Here is an 18,193-nt window from a genome sequence, read left to right as displayed (position 1 = left end):
TTCAAATTTGAGTTGAAGATATTTTTGCCCTTAAACTTTTCCTGAAGTCCATTTTTTTATACCATAAACTACAAAACCATTTATTTCACTGTTACCTTTTAAAATTGGACGAATAACGGCCTATATTGATTTTGATTGAAATAAGGGTGGTTTTCGACGCTAGTGCAAAAACCTATTTTATATGTTTTGCTAAATTTTACCTGACTAAGTCCACATTAATGAAAACTATCTAATAATTGTTCACCACTAATTGTGCGCGTGCGATTCACATCCGGTGACATATATTTGGAAATATAAAACCAATATAACGGTGTAAGAATATTTGGAAAACATATACGAATCCACCACTTATTACCCCCAAAGAATTTACAATGAAGATCCACTCGAAATACTTTTTTTTTTTTTTTGCCGGGTCGGCCGAAGGAACCGGCGACCAAATTTCATTAAGATTGGGAGGAAAAAAAATCAAAGTACAAGTAGTTCTCGCTTGCAACGACAGGAGGCTGTCGAATTAGACTGTGGCAGGAACCACAGCCCGGCAAACTAAAGAACTGGAAACGTCAACACAACAGAAAGAAAACTAAGAACTGCAATTCTCGAAATAGCCTGCTTCTTTCCACACTAAGATCTCTTCTTTGATAGCCTCTGCTAACTGGTTAGGGCTTCTCGATCTTTGGTCGAAAACACGCGCATTTCTTTCCTTCCAAATCTGCCAGCAAATCAGCATACAAGCGCTGTCGAAGTTTGTCCTGTAGCACTTCCGAAAACATGTTCTGGCCTGCAACCACCACTCTGTCAGGCATGTGTTTTCGCTCCCAGGGATGGGGAAGTAAGCACTGATCCATTGCCGCATCAGTCTCCACACACTCGAAATAAGCACTGATCCTGTAGCACTCGAAGTAAGCACTCGAAATACTTAGAAACTGGCCATTAATTTGTGCCATTAAGCTGCTCAGATCTGTGTGGTTTCAGTCAGAAAGAAGACTCTTGACAACTTAACTGATGATGTAGATGGTACTTGCACCTCATCCAAGTCACCGGGAGATATCCTGCCAGTATCATCCAGAGTTCCTAGATCAGAGAATTCGGACCAGTCAATCTCGATGTGCAGCTATGATAAATGAAGTATCAGGACAACAGGGAAGATAACCAATGCAAGTATTACAAGGCCAGAAGACAAAGTATCTGAATTTGTTCAATAAATCGTTCTGAATGTTGATGGTCGCCCACTCGCCCTTCTTTAGCTATTGAATCTTGTCAAAGCAATGTCAGATGTTCAGAAGAGAAAAAGAAACAAACAGGGCTCAAAACACAGGCAATGCTAGTTCCAATATCGGCGGCCACAACATCCCAATTTTTCTTCTAAAACGTTGTCTGGAGAACGAAGCAACTAGGAACATGTTTAGCTTTGTGATGATTATCGAAGCAGAAGGCACAATCAGCAGTAAACCTAAGACATCTCCAAACAAACAAGAAACTAACGACCCTCCATTTTAACACAAAGATATGCAAAACCTTATGTCTATACCAAAAACACCCCGCCAAAGTCCACAACATCATAAACCGAGGCCAATCTTGTGTTGATAATGGACGGACGATCGGTCAGGCGTAACATCGGTGGATGCTCCTGCTTCATTCAACATATTTCCTACCATCACGACCTGAGATTCAAATTGCAGACAATAACAAAACATCAGGCCGTGTATCATTTTTACCATCTACATGTAAGTATGTAACCAAGTACTTGTTGCAACAAATAACATCTCCAATAACTGTAGAAACTTCTGTAACAAAGTAACTGCAGATTTCTAAAATTTAGCTAATATGAAAACAAGTTCAAATATTGAGAAGGATTCTTTACAAGTTATCCAGGTGAACTACTAATGCTGAAAGTATAGCAGAATACATATATCCACATCCAACTATCCAAGCAAGCCATTAATCAGCCAAGAAAATTTTAATAGGTTAAGATTAAGCTCTGAACCAGTTTGATTTTCAAGCTGAACTAAAGCTAGCACCAAAATTTCAGTATATGACTATATGTGCTGTCTTATTTTAAGATGATGCTTAAAAATACTTTGATCAATCGACACTTGTATGGTGATGTCTTCCAATACATGTGGCATACATGTTGCCATGGCTAACTTATGTTCCCATAGTTGTGTTCCTAAAATTCAAGGGCACAGTAGCTATAATCATGGCAGAATTGTTGAGAGCGACAATGGGAAAGGATGTAACTAGCAGTGACCAAAGCCCTAAATTATGTAGTAAGATCAGGCATACAAAAGTACATACAGGATTGACAGGGCAAACAACAAGTCATTCATTACCTGATTGTAATTACTTCGAGAGCATGCTGCATATGAAATCAATGTTGAACGACAGCCCCTTGTATCCATCCTCCTTCTCACCCTTTGGATAGTTCTTGCATGATTTAACTGACTTGGCCCTCATGTCAACTGCGATCATCCAGACCTGATCATGGTACATATGTTTGTGCAGCACAAAGTGCACAATGTGTGGGTCTAGCAAGCTCACCACAGGATACTCTGGCACCCACTGATGCAAACCGTATTTCTTGAAGGATGCTGACCCCCACAGTTGTTTGACATTGAGCACATCATCCAACTTCCATACCATCTGTGGCATTTGCAGTGTCCATGTCCTGATGATGACGGCGAAGGATTGGGCGCGGCAATTGTCAACATCGACGAACTTGATCTTCCCATTAGAAACACCGGCTGTCCTGAAGGACTCAGAGTTCCCGCAGTTGTCATCTGGACCACTGACACCAAGCTCAAATTTTCTCACCGGAACAGGGAACTTGATCAACTGGAGCTTGGGTGAAGATTCCAGGACATCACAGTAGATAAGGCCAACGTCGTAGTCAGCCCAATATAATTTGCCGGCATAGGCGAAGGCGATGTTGCTCTTCCATTGGCGCGGCCCAAAATCCCCTTGCGAGTCAAAAGGCATGGCCAGGTTCTTGACAACCCATCTGCTGTCGTTGTTCTTGGTGTTGTCCTCATCTAGATCACTGCCAACTGAACATTGGAGCACGGAGAGCTTGGCCATCTCCTGGAGGTGCAGGATGGCCGCGGATCCTTCACCAGATTGCCACTCCATGAACGTCTGCAAAGATGCAACGGCGAAGCTGAAACCATCACCCGCGGCGGCGGCGTGGTTCAAGATGCCAATGTCGCCGGCCAAGCGCTGGCGGTTGTCGGGGAATCTGGGGAGGCGCGTCAGCGTAGGACAGAGGGCGTCGGCCAGCGAAGGCCTGAGGGCGTCGGCCGTGTAGACGAAGTACTCCTCCGGGTACTCGTGGTCGTACATGCCTTGAATCTTGACGGGGACGACGACAAGAAGGAGGAGGTGGGTGGCGTCCGCGGCGACGAGCGAGGACCGGCCGAAATACCCGTGCTCGAGGGTGGGGGGCATCACGGCCTCCGCGCAGTGCAGGTAGATGGAGGAGAGCGCCGGCGGCACGGCGAGGTTCAGCGACACGGAGAAGGGGAACCCCGTGCTCGTCCGGTGGCTGGCCCGGCCACCGGTGGCGGCGCCTTCCACGGGCTTGCGGACGATGAGGTCCGTATCGAATATGACGCCGCAGCGGGTGAAGGTGGACGGCCGGCGGCGGTGGTGCGGGGAGTAATCGACGACGGCGGGCATCTCCTCCTTCTCCTCCTCCTCCTCCTCATCGTCAGGATTCCAAGATCGGAGGTCTGGCATCTCGTCGATGCAGTCCATCCTCGCTCTTGTGAGAGAGGAACCCCAGGACGATTGCTAGGGATTTGATTTGGGGATGGGGAAAGGCGAAGACAGGAGAGTCTCTGCTAGTCTGCCTTTAGCGAGAAAAAGGACAGTATGCCACTCCAAAGGATAAAATGTCATTCAATAGATTACTTTCGGGATGTTTTACCACTTCGTAAGCTTTTAAGACCAAAATACCCCTAGCTGTGGATAGAGAGGAAGAGGGAGGAGCGGAAGGTTGACCCGGACGACGCTCATGCTCGCCGGCAGCAGGTGGCGAGCGCACGGGGGTGGGCTGTGATGGGCGGACAGGGGGAGGAAGATGGCGGCGAAGAGGGAGGAAGACGACGACTGTGATGGGGGAGGAAGACGGCAGTGTTTATCGGGAAGGACGGCGGCGGCGATGGGAGAGGAAGACGCCGGCGATGGGGAAGGAAGACGCCGGCGAAGAGGGAGGAAGACGGCGGCTGTGATGAGGGAGGAAGACGACGACTGCGATGGGGGAGGAAGACGGCGGCGATGGAAAAAAGGGAGGAGGGCAATGCCGACAGGAGGGAGGAGGAGGCGACGATGATGACGCGGAGGGCTCTCCATTGCTGCCCGCGCATGCGCTCACCCCCTCCGGTGCCACCCTCGCGTGCTTACCGGCGTCTTCTTCCTCTCCTCGTCGCCGCTAGCGGGAGCACAGACGGCGCTCGTTCTTCCCTCGTCACCGCCCGTCGCCGGCGACCACGGCCGCGCCGTTCGACTCCCCTCTCCGGCTCTCTCTCCCTTCCTCTCTCTCTCTCCATAGTAGGGGCATATTTGTCTTAAACCTCCTCAAAGTGGTAAAATATCCCAAAGATAATCTATTGAGTGGTATTTTATCCTTTGCAATGTATTGGGTGGCATTTTATCTAAACCCACCGAATGGAGTGGCATATTGTCCTTTTTCTCTCCTTTAGCATACTTATGTTTTTTTGTTATTATATTTTGAAACGAACGTAGTGCTTAATAAAAGATAAAAGAATAATAAGTATATATAAAGTGCTTATATTTTAGGATGGTGTAAATATATTTTAACAAACCTCATGTTTTAGTAGTCAAAGTTGTATAAAATCCTAAGTATTATGATCAGTAGCACAAAACGGTTATTAAGTTTAACAAAACATCACCCCTATATATATTTAGGAACTATTTTCTTAAAATTTTAAAACATTTAATGTATATAAAACTTTTAGTTGTTGATTTCTTTATTAAGGTTGTCAGTATAACTCTTCACTATTTTGAAAATTATTGTTTCATATAATGTTGAAACAACTGAATTTTAAATCAAGATGGAGTTTTAAGAAACATTCGAACCATAAAACCTGTGTAATATGTGTGGTTTCTGCAACTTTTATAATAAAATGTGGGGGGTTTTATGAAATTTACTTTTGTTCTTCGAGAGAGGTGTTAGACTGTGTTTTCGATAAGTAGAATTTGACACCTCAAAATATACTCCCTCATTCAAAAATAAACTAGCTTAAACAGGATGGGACATAATCTTCTATTTTCAATTTACTAAATTTGTGTCCCATACTATCATGTGAACCACGCCTAATGAATTTTAAATTAATGTAAAATAAAAAGGTTTAAAAAACAACATATTGTATAAAAATATTTGTGCGTATAAATTTTATATATAGAAATATATGTACAATGCAAACTTTCCAGATATAAAGTATAGAAACATCTTTTATAAAAAAATATTTGAATCTAAAATTCACATTTAAATCGAGAATATAAACTTTAAAAATTTGGTGTATCGAGTTTAGGTGTACAAACTTCGTATATATAAATTTGGAACAAATTTAGAAAACAACTTGGAAAACATTACAATCCAAATTTGATTAGATATAAAACTTTGGGTTTATAAATTTTAGACGTGAAAACTTTAGTCAACAAACTTTACATGTATAAATTTTAGGTGTATCAACTTGAGCTATATAAACTTAAAAAGACTAAATTTGAATTGAATTTAAAAAACATATAATAAACATGTGTGTTGGCTGAGGCCCAAGTGTCTGGTACTGGCCTAATCCAAAAAAAAAAAGGACAAAAACAAATAAGAAGAAAAAGAAAAAAGCCCAACACTCTAGGTGGAAATTTAACTATTTGCCACTTTTAGGTTTGCCAATTATCCAAATACCCCTCTTATATTTGCCCTTATTTTCTTGCCCCTCTTAGGTTGTGGCTTCTTAACTATTTGCCACTTTTACCCATGTGGCATGCCAACTTGGCAGCGCAGTGCAAAAATCGTCGTGGGACCCACTCGTCAGTCACACAACTCTCCCTTTCCCCTCTCTCTCCTGTCAGCCCCATCGTCCTCCCCTTCATCCCCGACTAGAGGCCGTGGTTGCGGCGGAGCACGGCAAGGCGGAAGTCTAACTCGCGGGCGCTCGCCTTCTCCTCCGGTGCCTCCCTCTCCTCCTCCCATGGCTCCCTATCGAGGGAGGCTATGTTGCATCGCTTCGTCTCGACGGTGGCGTCCCCCGCTAGCTCGTAGCCATAGAGGCGCTCAGCGAGGACGCCGACCACCGTCAGCGCAACCCGAGAGGAGGAGCCGAGCGCTGCTGCGAGTCCGACCTCCGCCTCGCCGTGCTTCGTTGTCCACCGCGAGCCGGTGCACCGGAGGAGGAGCCGAGCATCGCCGTGAATCCGACCTCCGCCTCACCGCGCTCCACCGTCCACCGCGAGCCGGCGCGCCGCCGCCGCTACCGCCGGGAGGATTCGCTGCCAGGAAAGAGAGGGTCGTCGGCGATGAAGGGGATGGCGGGGCTGACCGGAGAGAAGGGAGGTTGACCGGAGAGAGAGGGCTTCGTCATCCATGAGGAGCCGAGCGTCGCCGTGTGTCGGAGGGTGATCCTCTCTAGCGGGAGGCTGTAAGCCCCCCCTTTGTGAGTTTGGCCGGGGGACCAGGTCCAATACTGAGGAACGTGTTCTCGTGTGAGCGAGATGAATCTGCCGGAATCAAGCTTGCGAGGTGGAAGGCGAGAGAGTTTTTACAGGTTCGGGCCGCTATCAAGCGTAATACCCTACTCATGCCTGTGTGATGATCTTCGTGAGGTTACAAAGATTTCAGATCCTGGGAGTACCAGCTAGGGCTTGGCCAGCCTCTTCCCAGAATCCGGTTTTCTAAGAGACGTCCCCCTACTCGTAGGGCATGGTCCTCTTTTTATAGATGAAGGGGATACCACATGCATCGCCCCTACTCTCTCCCCATGGGAGTGGGGCCCACATTGCCTATATCAAAACACATATTGTACCTTGGGCCGGAAGCGATCTGCGCGTCTACTCCTGGGTGGTCCCCACTGAAACCCGCCAGCTGACACGGGAGACATCCCCCATCATTCGCTATTAAATGTTTAGCGACTTCATGGGCACACGCGCATCGGAGATGGCAATCTGCAAGACATCCCACTACGCACGATGGGACAGGGCATACCTGCCCCCACGCCGCCTGACGCGAATCGGGACGTGGGTGCGCTGCCGCCCGTCCCATCCATCCATCGCCGGGTCACAGTCTGGTCAAAAGGCTGTCGCCAGGCGCACGTCCATCGGTGAGCGGCGTACGCCCTTCCACGTCGCATTAAATGCGACGGGGGCGGTTGGTGCGCCGCTCATAAATGCGGCTGGCGGACAGCGCTCCCGCCTGCTCAAGCCCCCCGCATGGCCGCCACGTGGTAGCCGAGCGAGGGCCTCGGGGCGATCCAACCCCTCGGGCCCGAGGGGTGTGACGGGGCACCCCCGAGCCCGCAGGGGGGTGGAGGGGGGAAGACGACTGCTCTCTCGCTTTAGGGTTTCTGCCGGTATCGGCTAAATTGTTTTACTAGATTAGATTAGCTAAGGCATCTACCACCCAAAAAATCAGTCAAGGGCTTGATTGACTAGATATTATGTTTCTTTTCATACTTAGTGTTGCATCAGTTAAGTTTGATCTACTAAGTCGTGCTTAGAACCATAATCCCTAGCCCGCTTCTTGATTGCCAATAAGGGTTTCATCGGGGTTTCAGTCGATGAGGTATCTGGACGTTGCATCGGCTTACACGGATTGCATATAGATTGGATTTAGCCGATGACAACAAAGACTTTATTGTTTATCTAATCTTGTAGATTTTATGACATCGGATCTCCAGCCGGTGTATGTGTATACTTTAACCTTCAGGTCAGTGCTTATTCTATTATATCATACCGCTAGCCGATTGGTTTATACTGGATTATATTATTGTTATACTATACTATCATCAGTCGATTGCCTTTATATCATTATTTACTCAAGTATCAGAATCTACATTGGACATATAGCCAATAGCTCAAAACCCTATCACAATCGGCTGGTATCGGCATCGGCTGGAATTACTCCATCGGCTTGTCAGTCGATCGGCTCATTGATCTTCAATTTGTATATCTTGTCAGTTGCCAGGTCAAACTGACTGACACGCCCGCATATCACCAACATTTGGACCTGCACTGGAGCTAAGCAGATCTTCTAGGCCAGTGTGTGTTTTCGCATCAACACACATTTGGCACGCCCGGTGGGACACGAGTTTTGCACCCAACATGTCTAAAGAGGAAGTCAATGCCAAGAAGGAACAATCTCCTAAGTCGATGGTTGAAACATTTCAAGCTACAGTAGATGAAGCAATTCATCGTGCCTTGTTCGATCAATCTGAAGTTTTGGCAGATACATTGCAAAATTTGATCAAAAGGACAATTGATGAGTTAATTGTTCAAAAACGCCAGCTCGGGGACAGATTGAAGAACAACAACAATATCGGCTCAGGTGGCAAACATATCGGTATCAGCATGATGAGGCATATCAACAATATCGGCCAAAAGGAATTCAAGGACATCAGTATGGAGAAGATTTGGCCAATAGAATTGCAAAATTAACAGAGGAACAGTTTGGACTTAAGCCCAAGGAACAAACTTCTGTGTATCGGCTGCCATATCCTGAGTGGTTTGGTAGGGTTCCATTGCCACAGCGATACAAGGTTCTAGATTTCTCCAATTTTTCAGAGCAAGATAATATATCTACAATGGAACACATCAGCAGATTCTTAGCGCGATGTGGTGAAGCATCGGGTGAAGAGGCTCTGAAAATTAGATTTTTTTTCCATTGTCTTTGACTGGATCGGCCTTCACATGGTTTTCTTCTTTACCATCAAATTCTACCAAAGGTTGGGCCGATCTGGAAAAGCAATTTCATACATACTTCTTTGCTGGCATCGATGAGATAAAACTTTCAGATTTGATATCAGTTCGACAGCAAGAAGGAGAATCGGCTATGGAATATATTCAAAGATTTCGTAATGTCCGTAGCCGATGTTATAGTTTGAGTCTAAGCGATGTGCAGCTAGCAGATCTTGCATTCCAAGGGCTATCTACACCTATCTGAGATAGACTCTTTTGCCACGAGTTTGACAGCCTAGCTCATCTAATGCAGACAGCATCGGCTCATGAAAGCCGATTTGAAGAAGCAAAGTAAGACCAATTTTGGAGTCATCGAGATCAAAAATAATATAATTTTGAAGGATGAGTTATCATACTCCAAAATTTGGGGGCAGGTGTTAACAGTGAAATTTGATAAGCCCAAAATTTGGGGGCAGGTGTTAACAGTGAAATTTGGTAAGCCCCTAAGAGAATTATCACGTCGCCAATAGTCGGATCCCTGCTGTGTTAGACAGCACCATCTGATGACTTGGAGATGACACTGGTTGAGAACCATCTGGGACTGACCCTGCAGAACTGTGCTTGGCACAACTGGACTTGACAAATTTGTTGGCTTGGGAGGTTCATGCATTTCTCTTCTCCTTTCAGTCCTAGGCCCGCCTGGTATTTTTATGTAACCAGGAGCATTGAGTGGTTGCCTATCATCCTGAGGCCAAGCACTCATACCCTCTAATGGCTAAAGGCAATGGACATAGGTCTTTTTGAAAGCTTCCACAAAGTAACAGGGAGCAATGTAGTCATCCAGCTTGTTAGTCCTAAAGTGGATGCATGAAATAGCATGAGAGCTGCCAGTATCTATAGTATCTATAGGAGCATTCCTTTTTTTCCAGGTTGAATGTGAACCTATGATCATGGTGCTTAACCTCAAAGCTGTCATCTCCATTGCAAATTGCATGACAGAAAGCTGATTCATTGATGTACATATTAAGTTTTTTAAGTATTCCTAGGCACACAACAGTTGCACACTTCCAGAATTTCTTCTGCAATTGCTTGTCAGGAAAGTGTTTTTTCCAATTGGCATATATATGCCTAGCACAGTTTCTGTGTTCAGCCTCAGGTGCTCATTTCCGCACAGCATTAATGATACCCTGTAATTGAAGAATATTTTTAAGTCAGTAACATGTATTCAGGTCTCAATAGCAGAATGTTTGAAACTCAAGAGTAGTAAACATATTACCTTCTGTTGGTCTGAAATGAAGACCCAGCCATCTCATGTGCCAACTTTGAGGTCACTACAAATCAGGTCCATAAACCAATCTCATTCCTCATTATTCTCCTTGGCTACCACCGCCCATGCAATAGGATACATCTGATTGTTAGCATCCCTCCCTATGGCACACAATAGCTCTACATTAGTTGCTCCCTTGAAAAAGCAACCATCTAGTCCAATTACCCTCCTGCATCCACTTGAAAACCATTTCTTGCATGCAACTAGGAAAATCTATATTCTCTTGAACACTGGGGGATCCAATCCAATTTCCTTGTTAACAACCACTGTGCTACCAGGGTTGCTCCTCAGCAACTCAAGTTGATAATTGTACAACTTTTGATACTGTCCAACAGTTGCATCCATCTTCTTCATGAAAAGCCATTTTGCTCTCTTCAACTTGGCATAAGATGCTTCTGCAAACATTTCCTCTTGTACTGTTGCTTTCATGTGGGCCAGGGGCCAAGAAGGGTTGGCTAAGATGAAATTCCCATACTTCTTAGCAATCCTTACAGATGTAACCATTCTGTTGTCCCTCTTAGGTGGGCAAGCATGCATGCTGTCAAATGTTACAATATGCCAGCTGTTTGACCTTGAATTCTTTGAAAGAAGACATATCCAAGGACAGATAGCCCAATCACACTTTGCCCTAACCCTCTTGCCATCATCCTTAATAAATTTGATGACTTTCTTCTTAGCAAGAACATATGTTGTGATGGCTTTCTTGAATTTGTTTCTTGCAGTTAAACTTCATCCCTAATTCAAATGTAGGGACACCTATCTTCTTCTTATACCTTGAGTGCTTACTTTTTGTAGTTCCCACCTCCCCATCACTGCCCATTTCATCCACAGAGTCATCTTCGTCACTGTCTGCATATGGGGTCTCATATCCTTCTTCGACACCACCTGCCATACTTGTTTCTGGTCTCTGACTTTGCAAGAAAAAATCATCAAGATCCTCTAGCTGCCCTGCCTTCACCTTTATCTTAACCTCCTTATAGTGTTTCTCTATCTCTATTAGGGATGGAAATGGGATGGGTCGGGGGCGGGTTGGGTTGGAACGGCCCCGCCCCTGACCCCCGACCTCTCCACCCGCCCCCGGCCCCGAGTGGAGATGCGGGGCCAAATCAGCCCCCGTCCCCGACCCCTTCGGGGCCCCGCAACCCGACCGGGTCCCCGCATTAGGTAGCCACTCCATCCAATCAGCACGAAAAAAGTAATTGAATAACATCATAAAAAATTCAGCAAGAACTCAAATATTTCCATGATCCATCATTCCATCCATGAACTAAATGCATGCATGACCACAAATACTTTGACACATCTATTCATTCAACCACAGCAATTCACAGTCTCGCTTGCGCTGCTCCGCTTGCTGTCCCTGCGGACCGCCCACTCGCTCGCTGCACCTGCGCGTCACCACCACAATTGTGCGCCATCACCGCACCGTGCGTCACCCATGCACCGCCCCGCGCACTGCCGCGTTGAGACCAGCGGCGGCAGAGGGTTGTGCGACCGGTGGGGAGAGGAAAGGGGACATGGCAACCGGAGGGGAGAGGACGACCGACGAGAGGCGGAGAAATGGAGAGTAGCAGTGGCTTTGAGAGGGAAATCCGGAGAGTGGCGGAGAGAGGGAGAGCGGCGAGAGAGAGACAAGATCTGAAGCGGCGAGAGAGAGCGGTGTGGGGGGCTCGGGGGGAGGATAAGGTACGTTAAGTTTCTGTTTTCTTATATACCTTGGATTCCCACTATTTTTAGATGGGCTTTTTGGGCCTGCAAATCTATAATGGGCTACATATTGAGGGGTAATATACCCCCGAGTCCCTGCGGGTCACCCGCAGGAGGAATGTCTCCCCCGGCCTCTCACTCGCCCAAATGCTGGGCCCTGGCCCCGACTCTCCGCGGGGCAAAAATGTCACTCGTCCCCGTCCTCGTAGGGGCGGGTCCCTGCAGGGGACCCGGCCCCATAGGGGAAATTGCCATCCCTAATCTCTATTGCCTCCTCATCATCATCTAATTGGGCATCATCCCTTGAAATGTAATCATTGTTAGCTTCACTATCAGAGGGTGGCTGGTTTGCAATGGGTGTTGTGTCATCATGGTATAGCACAATCCTCTTATCTTCAACTGCTTTGCCCTTAGATCCACTACAACCAGCCTCAGCAACTTTTTGAACTATTCTGCCCTAGATCCACTACCACTAGCCTCACCATGTTCTTCAACCGCTTTACCCTTGCACCCACTACCAGTAGCCTCACCAACATCAACTTCAACATCCATGTTTACATACTCCTCTTCACTGTCCACTTTTAATTCCATGTCTGCCTCATAATTACTGTTATCAGCTGACCCATCACATAAATCAACAATTTCTGGTTCTTCAACATAGATATATGCCACATCCAATTCTCCAGTACAATCACACATCAATTTGCAAGCCTTGTCATTCGAAAGAGCACGAAGACCTGTTTGCAAATCTCTACCAGGAAACAACCAGTGCAACAAAGTCCTAGACATCACACTACAATGATCACGTAGGTGTCCAAATAACTCGGGCAATGATACTTTGTCTCTATCTATATAAGACAGGGCCTCAGATCCACCACAATATTTCTTCTTAGTCCCATCTAAAATGAATACCCCCTTCATATGAAACCTAACTACAAGAGTGTCCAACAAGTCCATCCCCTTCATGCAGAACAACATAAAAGAATGACTTAGGGTTATTCAATCTGTCCTACATAGGCATATCAAGTCCAAATCCCAACTTTTCCCCAAAAGATAGAATAAAAAATCCCTAATCAAGTACATCACTGACTAAATAACTCCCAACTTCCACCAAATCCTAGATCCAAAAGCCATCTAACAAGATTAAATATTGTTCTCCCCGCATCCCATTGATACCATGCAACCACAAAGAGGAAAGAGAATACCTGCCAATCGGGTCAGACTTCCGATTGCGGGGGAATCCTTGCCGACGATACCCCCGCCAGCCGCCCCACGGAGCGCCGACTCCCCCAAGGTGGCCTGCCACGCCTAAACCACGCCTAGCTTCCATAGTTATTAGAACCGGACCGGACATTGAGCCGGTCGTAGCCTCGGTTCACAGTTTGATTGGTTCAACCGGCTAAACCGTCGGCTCAACACGGTTCATATAGCCTGAGATATGCACTATTATCACCACACCCAACATAGCTCAGTGGTGGGGTTCCTCGTAGGAAAGGAGGAGGTTGAGGGTTCGAATCCCACCCCACAACATTTTATTGCATATTTTCTTCTCTCCATCCCACCAGCGCCTCTTCTCCTCAGGTCCCCACCAGCGCCCCTGGTTTCGGTTTTTTCCGGTCGGACTGCCGGTCCGGTCCGGTCCCAATAACTATGCCAGCTTCACGCCAAGCTCAAGGTTGTCGGCGGCCACTCCGAGCTCTAAGCCGGTCACCAAGTCGCCAGCGCCCTCTGCCACCCCCGCTCAAGGTTGTCGGCGGCCACTTTGAGCTCTAAGCCGGTCACCAAGTCGCCAGCCCCCTCTGCCACCCCCGCCTCCAAATCGTACACCGTTGTCGCCAACCGCATCGCCCCAGTCAATCTAGGGTTTCGGGAGAGAGAGGAGTGAGCACTGAGCGAGTGTGCGGAGTCACAGTGGACACGGGGTCCTAACTAACCCGTGCTGACTCAACGCCAAAGACCACGGTCAACTTGCCACGTCGGACAAAACCAGGTCCAATACTGCCTTGGGATGAAATTTAGGAGTGAGCACTGAGCGAGTGAGCGGAGTCACAGTGAGCACGTGGTCCTAACTAACCCGTGCTGACTCAACGCCAAAGACCACGGTCAACTTGCCACGTCGGACAAAACCAGGTCCAATACTGCCTTGGGATGAAATTTACCCGGTTTTGACAGTTAAGGGACGTCCCGTACCTGGTTTTGCGGTTGGAGGATGATTTTGTATCTTTGATGTCAAGTTGAGGGACCTTTGATGTACTTTTTCCTTTTTCCCCATCGGGCGCTTGAGACTGAGCAATCTAGAAAAAGTATACTTTGACTCCCTCAACTATGGTCTGAGTATGATTCATGACCTCCAACCACAAAACCGGGTATATTGACTCCTCCAACTATCAAAACCGATGCAAACTATATCCCTATGTAGTTTTGGAAGCGGTTTTGGTTGACGTGACGCCCACGTGGTGGTGTTGACCCGGTCTTCGTCCCGCGTGTCGTCGCCGTGTCGCTTATCTGGCACAAGAGTAATAAACAAAATTGTGGGGCCGATATGTCATTCACACAAAAAGAAAATAGTGGGACCACAGACATGTGGGCCCCATATGTCATCCTCACCTCTCCTCTCTCTCTTTCATCTTTTCCACTCATCACCTTCCAACACTAGAGCGCGGGGCGGCGGCGACGGCAACGGCGCACTGGGGAGGAGCTCGCCGACCGTCCACACGCGGGGAAAGAGCCCGCCGGCCGTCCCGCGAGCTCGCCGGTCGTCCGTGCGCAGGGGGAGGAGCTCGCCGGTGTCCGCACGTAGGAGAGGAGCTCGCCGGCCGTCCACACGCGGGTGAGGAGCTCGCCGGCCGTCCACACGCGGGGGAGGAGCCCGCTGGCCGTCCCGCAAGCTCGCTGTTAGGAATTTCCCCAGCGATCGCTAGCAGGAAACCAGACGAACACAACGCACGCGTACTGTGGCTAAACCTGCAAATTCGCAGAACAGAGGAAACAGAGCAAATTTTGTGCAGCACTTTACTCAGCTGCTTTTCTGTTTACTTCCATATATAAAGGAACGAATACAACGGAAACAACTAACCACCAAGACCACTTCTCACGCCATGCTCTAGCTGCGTCCATCCCCACAACCACACGACGTGATCCGAGCTCCCAGCACAAGACGCGGGCAACAAGCTAAACTCGGATACCCTCATAACAGACTCCACACGATGGCTATCACACAACACGTGAGCTCATGCGTTTATTCAGAAAAAAAACGGAAACATGCAGATAACTAATCAACTAACTAACCGTGGCACACAAGATTACTGCTAACAAAACTCTCCCTAAGCTTGATGTGCCGATTATACAGGAAACATACCAATTTGTTCCCGCAGCTCCTGAAACTTGATTCGAGAAAGCGGCTTCGTCAGGATATCTGCAAGTTGCCCTTCTGTGCCGATGTAACTCGGTGTGATTTCCCCATTCTCCACGGCTTCACGAATGAAATGAAATTTTGTTTGAATGTGCTTACTTCGATCGTGAAAAATAGGGTTCTTCATCAGGGCCAGAGCGGATTGGTTGTCCACCCTGAGATCGACGACTTCAGTTGCTGCATTCCTGAGGTCACCGAGGAGCCGGGCAAGCCAAATGCCCTGGCATGCAGCTGTTGCAGCTGCAATATACTCAGATTCACAGGAGGAGAGTGCTACAACTCTCTGTTTTTGAGACTGGCAGCTAACAGGATTTTTGCCGAGAAAGAAAATTACTCCTGTGGTGCTCTTGCGAGTGTCAATGTCTCCAACCATATCACTGTCACTGTAACCCTGCAGTCCTCCTTCACCTTCCTTCACATAGCGGCACCCAAGATGAATGGTACCAGCAACATACCTTATGATGCGCTTCACTGCCGCCAAGTGTTCGTCCGTGGGTTTCTCCATGAAACGACTGACATAACCAACCGAATATGCAAGGTCTGGTCGGGTGTTCACCAGATAGCGCAAGCTTCCCACTAGACTTCTGTATTCTGTCGCATCAACTAGCGATCCTGCACTTTCCTTGCTCAGCTTTAGACGTGGTTCCATCGGTGTTGCACAGGGGTTGCAGCCGGTGAGCCCAGCCTTCTCCACAATACGCGACGCATACGCTGCTTGCTTTAAAGTGATGATTCCAGCTTCTTGATGTACCTCGATCCCAAGATAAAAACTCAAAGGACCAAGATCACTCATCTTAAATTCAGCCTTCATCTGCTCTTTGAATCCCTTGATCATGCCACTGTCACCCCCGACAATTACCAGATCATCCACATACACACCGACGAGCAGTCGCCCACTGCCATCGCCGCGCGCGTACAGCCCATGCTCCAACGGGCTCTGCTTGAAGCCAAGTTTCTTTAGTGTGCAGTCTAGCTTGGTGTTCCAAGCTCTGGGTGCTTGGCGAAGACCATACAGCGCCTTATCAAGCCTGTAAACCTTGTTCTCCTGTCCATCGATCTCAAACCCCGGTGGCTGAACAACATACACCTCCTCAATCAGTTCCCCATTGAGGAACGCTAATTTAACGTCCATATGATGCACCATCCAACCTTCCTGCGCAGCGAGAGCGAGCAACAAACGAACAGAATCAAGACGAGCAACAGGAGCGAATACCTCATCAAAGTCAATTCCAGCCCTCTGCACGTAGCCCTTTGCCACCAATCTCGCCTTGTGTTTGACGACGACGCCCTGAGCATCTTTCTTCAGTTTATACACCCATTTCAGCCCAATTGGCCGATGTCCCGAAGGCAGATCGACGAGCCTCCAGGTCTTGTTCTCCTCTATCGAAGAGATTTCATCGAGCATTGCCCGACGCCAATCCTCGTCGCGTTCAGCTTGAGCGAACGTTGCCGGTTCTTCTCCGCTCACCATCATCAGCTCTTCCTGGACCTCACGATTAGCGAGACCTGGCAGCATGGCCGGCCCCAGCACATTGTCCATCGTGCGGAAACGGAGTGGTGCGTCATCGTGGTCTGCATCAAGATTAGCAGCTGCTCCAGTTGGTGGCGACACAAATTCAACCGCCGGCGCATCGCCATGCACCGAAGGTGTTCGGCCGGCTGTCGGTGAGTCTGATGGCGTTCGCGGCGATGATGAAGATCGAGCAGGCGGCTCCCCAGCATCTTGGCGTGTTCCTGACAGCGAGCCAGGATGGTACACCGTGGTGTACTCAACGATGAAGTCGGTGTCGAGATCAGCGGCCGCCTCAGCATCCCAGTCCCACTAGGCCGCTTCGTCGAAGACGATGTCACGGGAGATGTGAACACGCCGAGTAGCCGGATCATAGGCGCGATACGCCTTGGACCCCGGCTCGTAGCCGACAAAGATCATTGGACGACTCCTGTCATCCAGTTTCTTCAGGTTCGGGGTGGTCGTCTTCACGTGTGCCACACACCCAAACGTGCGCAGATGGTGCACGGCCGGCGGAACGCCATTCCACAGCGCGTACGGGGTCTTGCCGCCGATACCCTTGGACGACGACCTGTTGAGCAGATACACGGCGGTATTTATCGCCTCTCCCCAAAACATACCTGGCAGCCCCTTCGCCTTGAGCATACTCCGCGCCGTGCCCACCACGGATTGGTTTCGCCGCTCGACAACGCCGTTCTGTTGCGGAGAGTAGGGCGCCATGAGCTCGCGCCGCATTCCCAGCTCGGCGCAGTACTCGGCGAACTGTGTAGACGTGAATTCTCCCCCGCGATCCGTCCGCAACGCGCGGAGCTTGCGTCCACTCTTCCTTTCTGCCGCCGCCTGAATACGCTTGATGGCAGCCGGCGCCGCATCTTTGGTGGAGAGGAGGGCGACCCACATGTACCGGCTGTAGTCGTCGACGAGTAGAAGGAAATAGCGGTTGCCACTGGGTGTCGCCGGCGTGATCGGTCCACAGAGATCTCCATGTAGCAGCGCCAGCGGCTCGTCAGACCGGCAAAGTGCCTGCCGCGGGAACGGCGACCTCCGGTGTTTCCCGGCGAGACAGGCCTCACAGACCTGATCAACCTGCGACAAACATGGTAGACCACGTACCAGCTCCTCCTTGCCCATCTTGCAGAGCGCCCTGAAGTTTATGTGCCCGAGGCGAGCATGCCAGCGCCACGCGTCTTCGTCGGCGTGTGCCGCCAAACAGACAGGGCGCGCCAGGTTGATGTCAAGCATGTACAGTCGCCCTGGGGTGCGAGGGATCCGGGCAAGCAGACGCCGCTGCTCATCCCAGACCCGCATGATGCCATCCTCCGCCAGCACT

General features: G+C 48.7%; 1 protein-coding gene and 1 pseudogene across 2 annotated transcripts; both read right to left on the bottom strand.

Moving 5' to 3' along the window:
* Positions 1-1,166: 1,166 nt before the first annotated feature.
* On the bottom strand, positions 1,167-3,817 carry LOC4351668 (uncharacterized). Of its 2 annotated transcripts, XR_010738664.1 has the most exons (3): positions 2,539-3,817; positions 2,331-2,459; positions 1,167-1,661 (listed from the first exon to the last, which is right to left on the bottom strand). XR_010738664.1 is itself a non-coding variant. In XM_015764929.3 (2 exons), the coding sequence occupies exon 1, from the start codon at positions 3,748-3,750 to the stop codon at positions 2,341-2,343; it is 1,410 nt and encodes a 469-aa protein (XP_015620415.1). In that variant the 5' UTR covers positions 3,751-3,817; the 3' UTR covers positions 1,167-1,661; positions 2,331-2,340. The 2 variants fall into 2 exon arrangements, 1 of the variants encoding a protein (XP_015620415.1); XM_015764929.3 differs by having other exon boundaries at positions 2,331-3,817.
* Positions 3,818-10,067: 6,250 nt separating this feature from the next.
* LOC136354765 (uncharacterized) lies at positions 10,068-11,411 on the bottom strand (annotated as a pseudogene).
* Positions 11,412-18,193: the final 6,782 nt, after the last annotated feature.

This window comes from Oryza sativa, chromosome 12 (genome assembly GCF_034140825.1).
Source record: "Oryza sativa Japonica Group chromosome 12, ASM3414082v1".
In the NCBI taxonomy this organism is placed as follows: Eukaryota; Viridiplantae; Streptophyta; class Magnoliopsida; order Poales; family Poaceae; genus Oryza; species Oryza sativa.
This window is presented reverse-complemented; position numbering and strand designations above follow the sequence as displayed.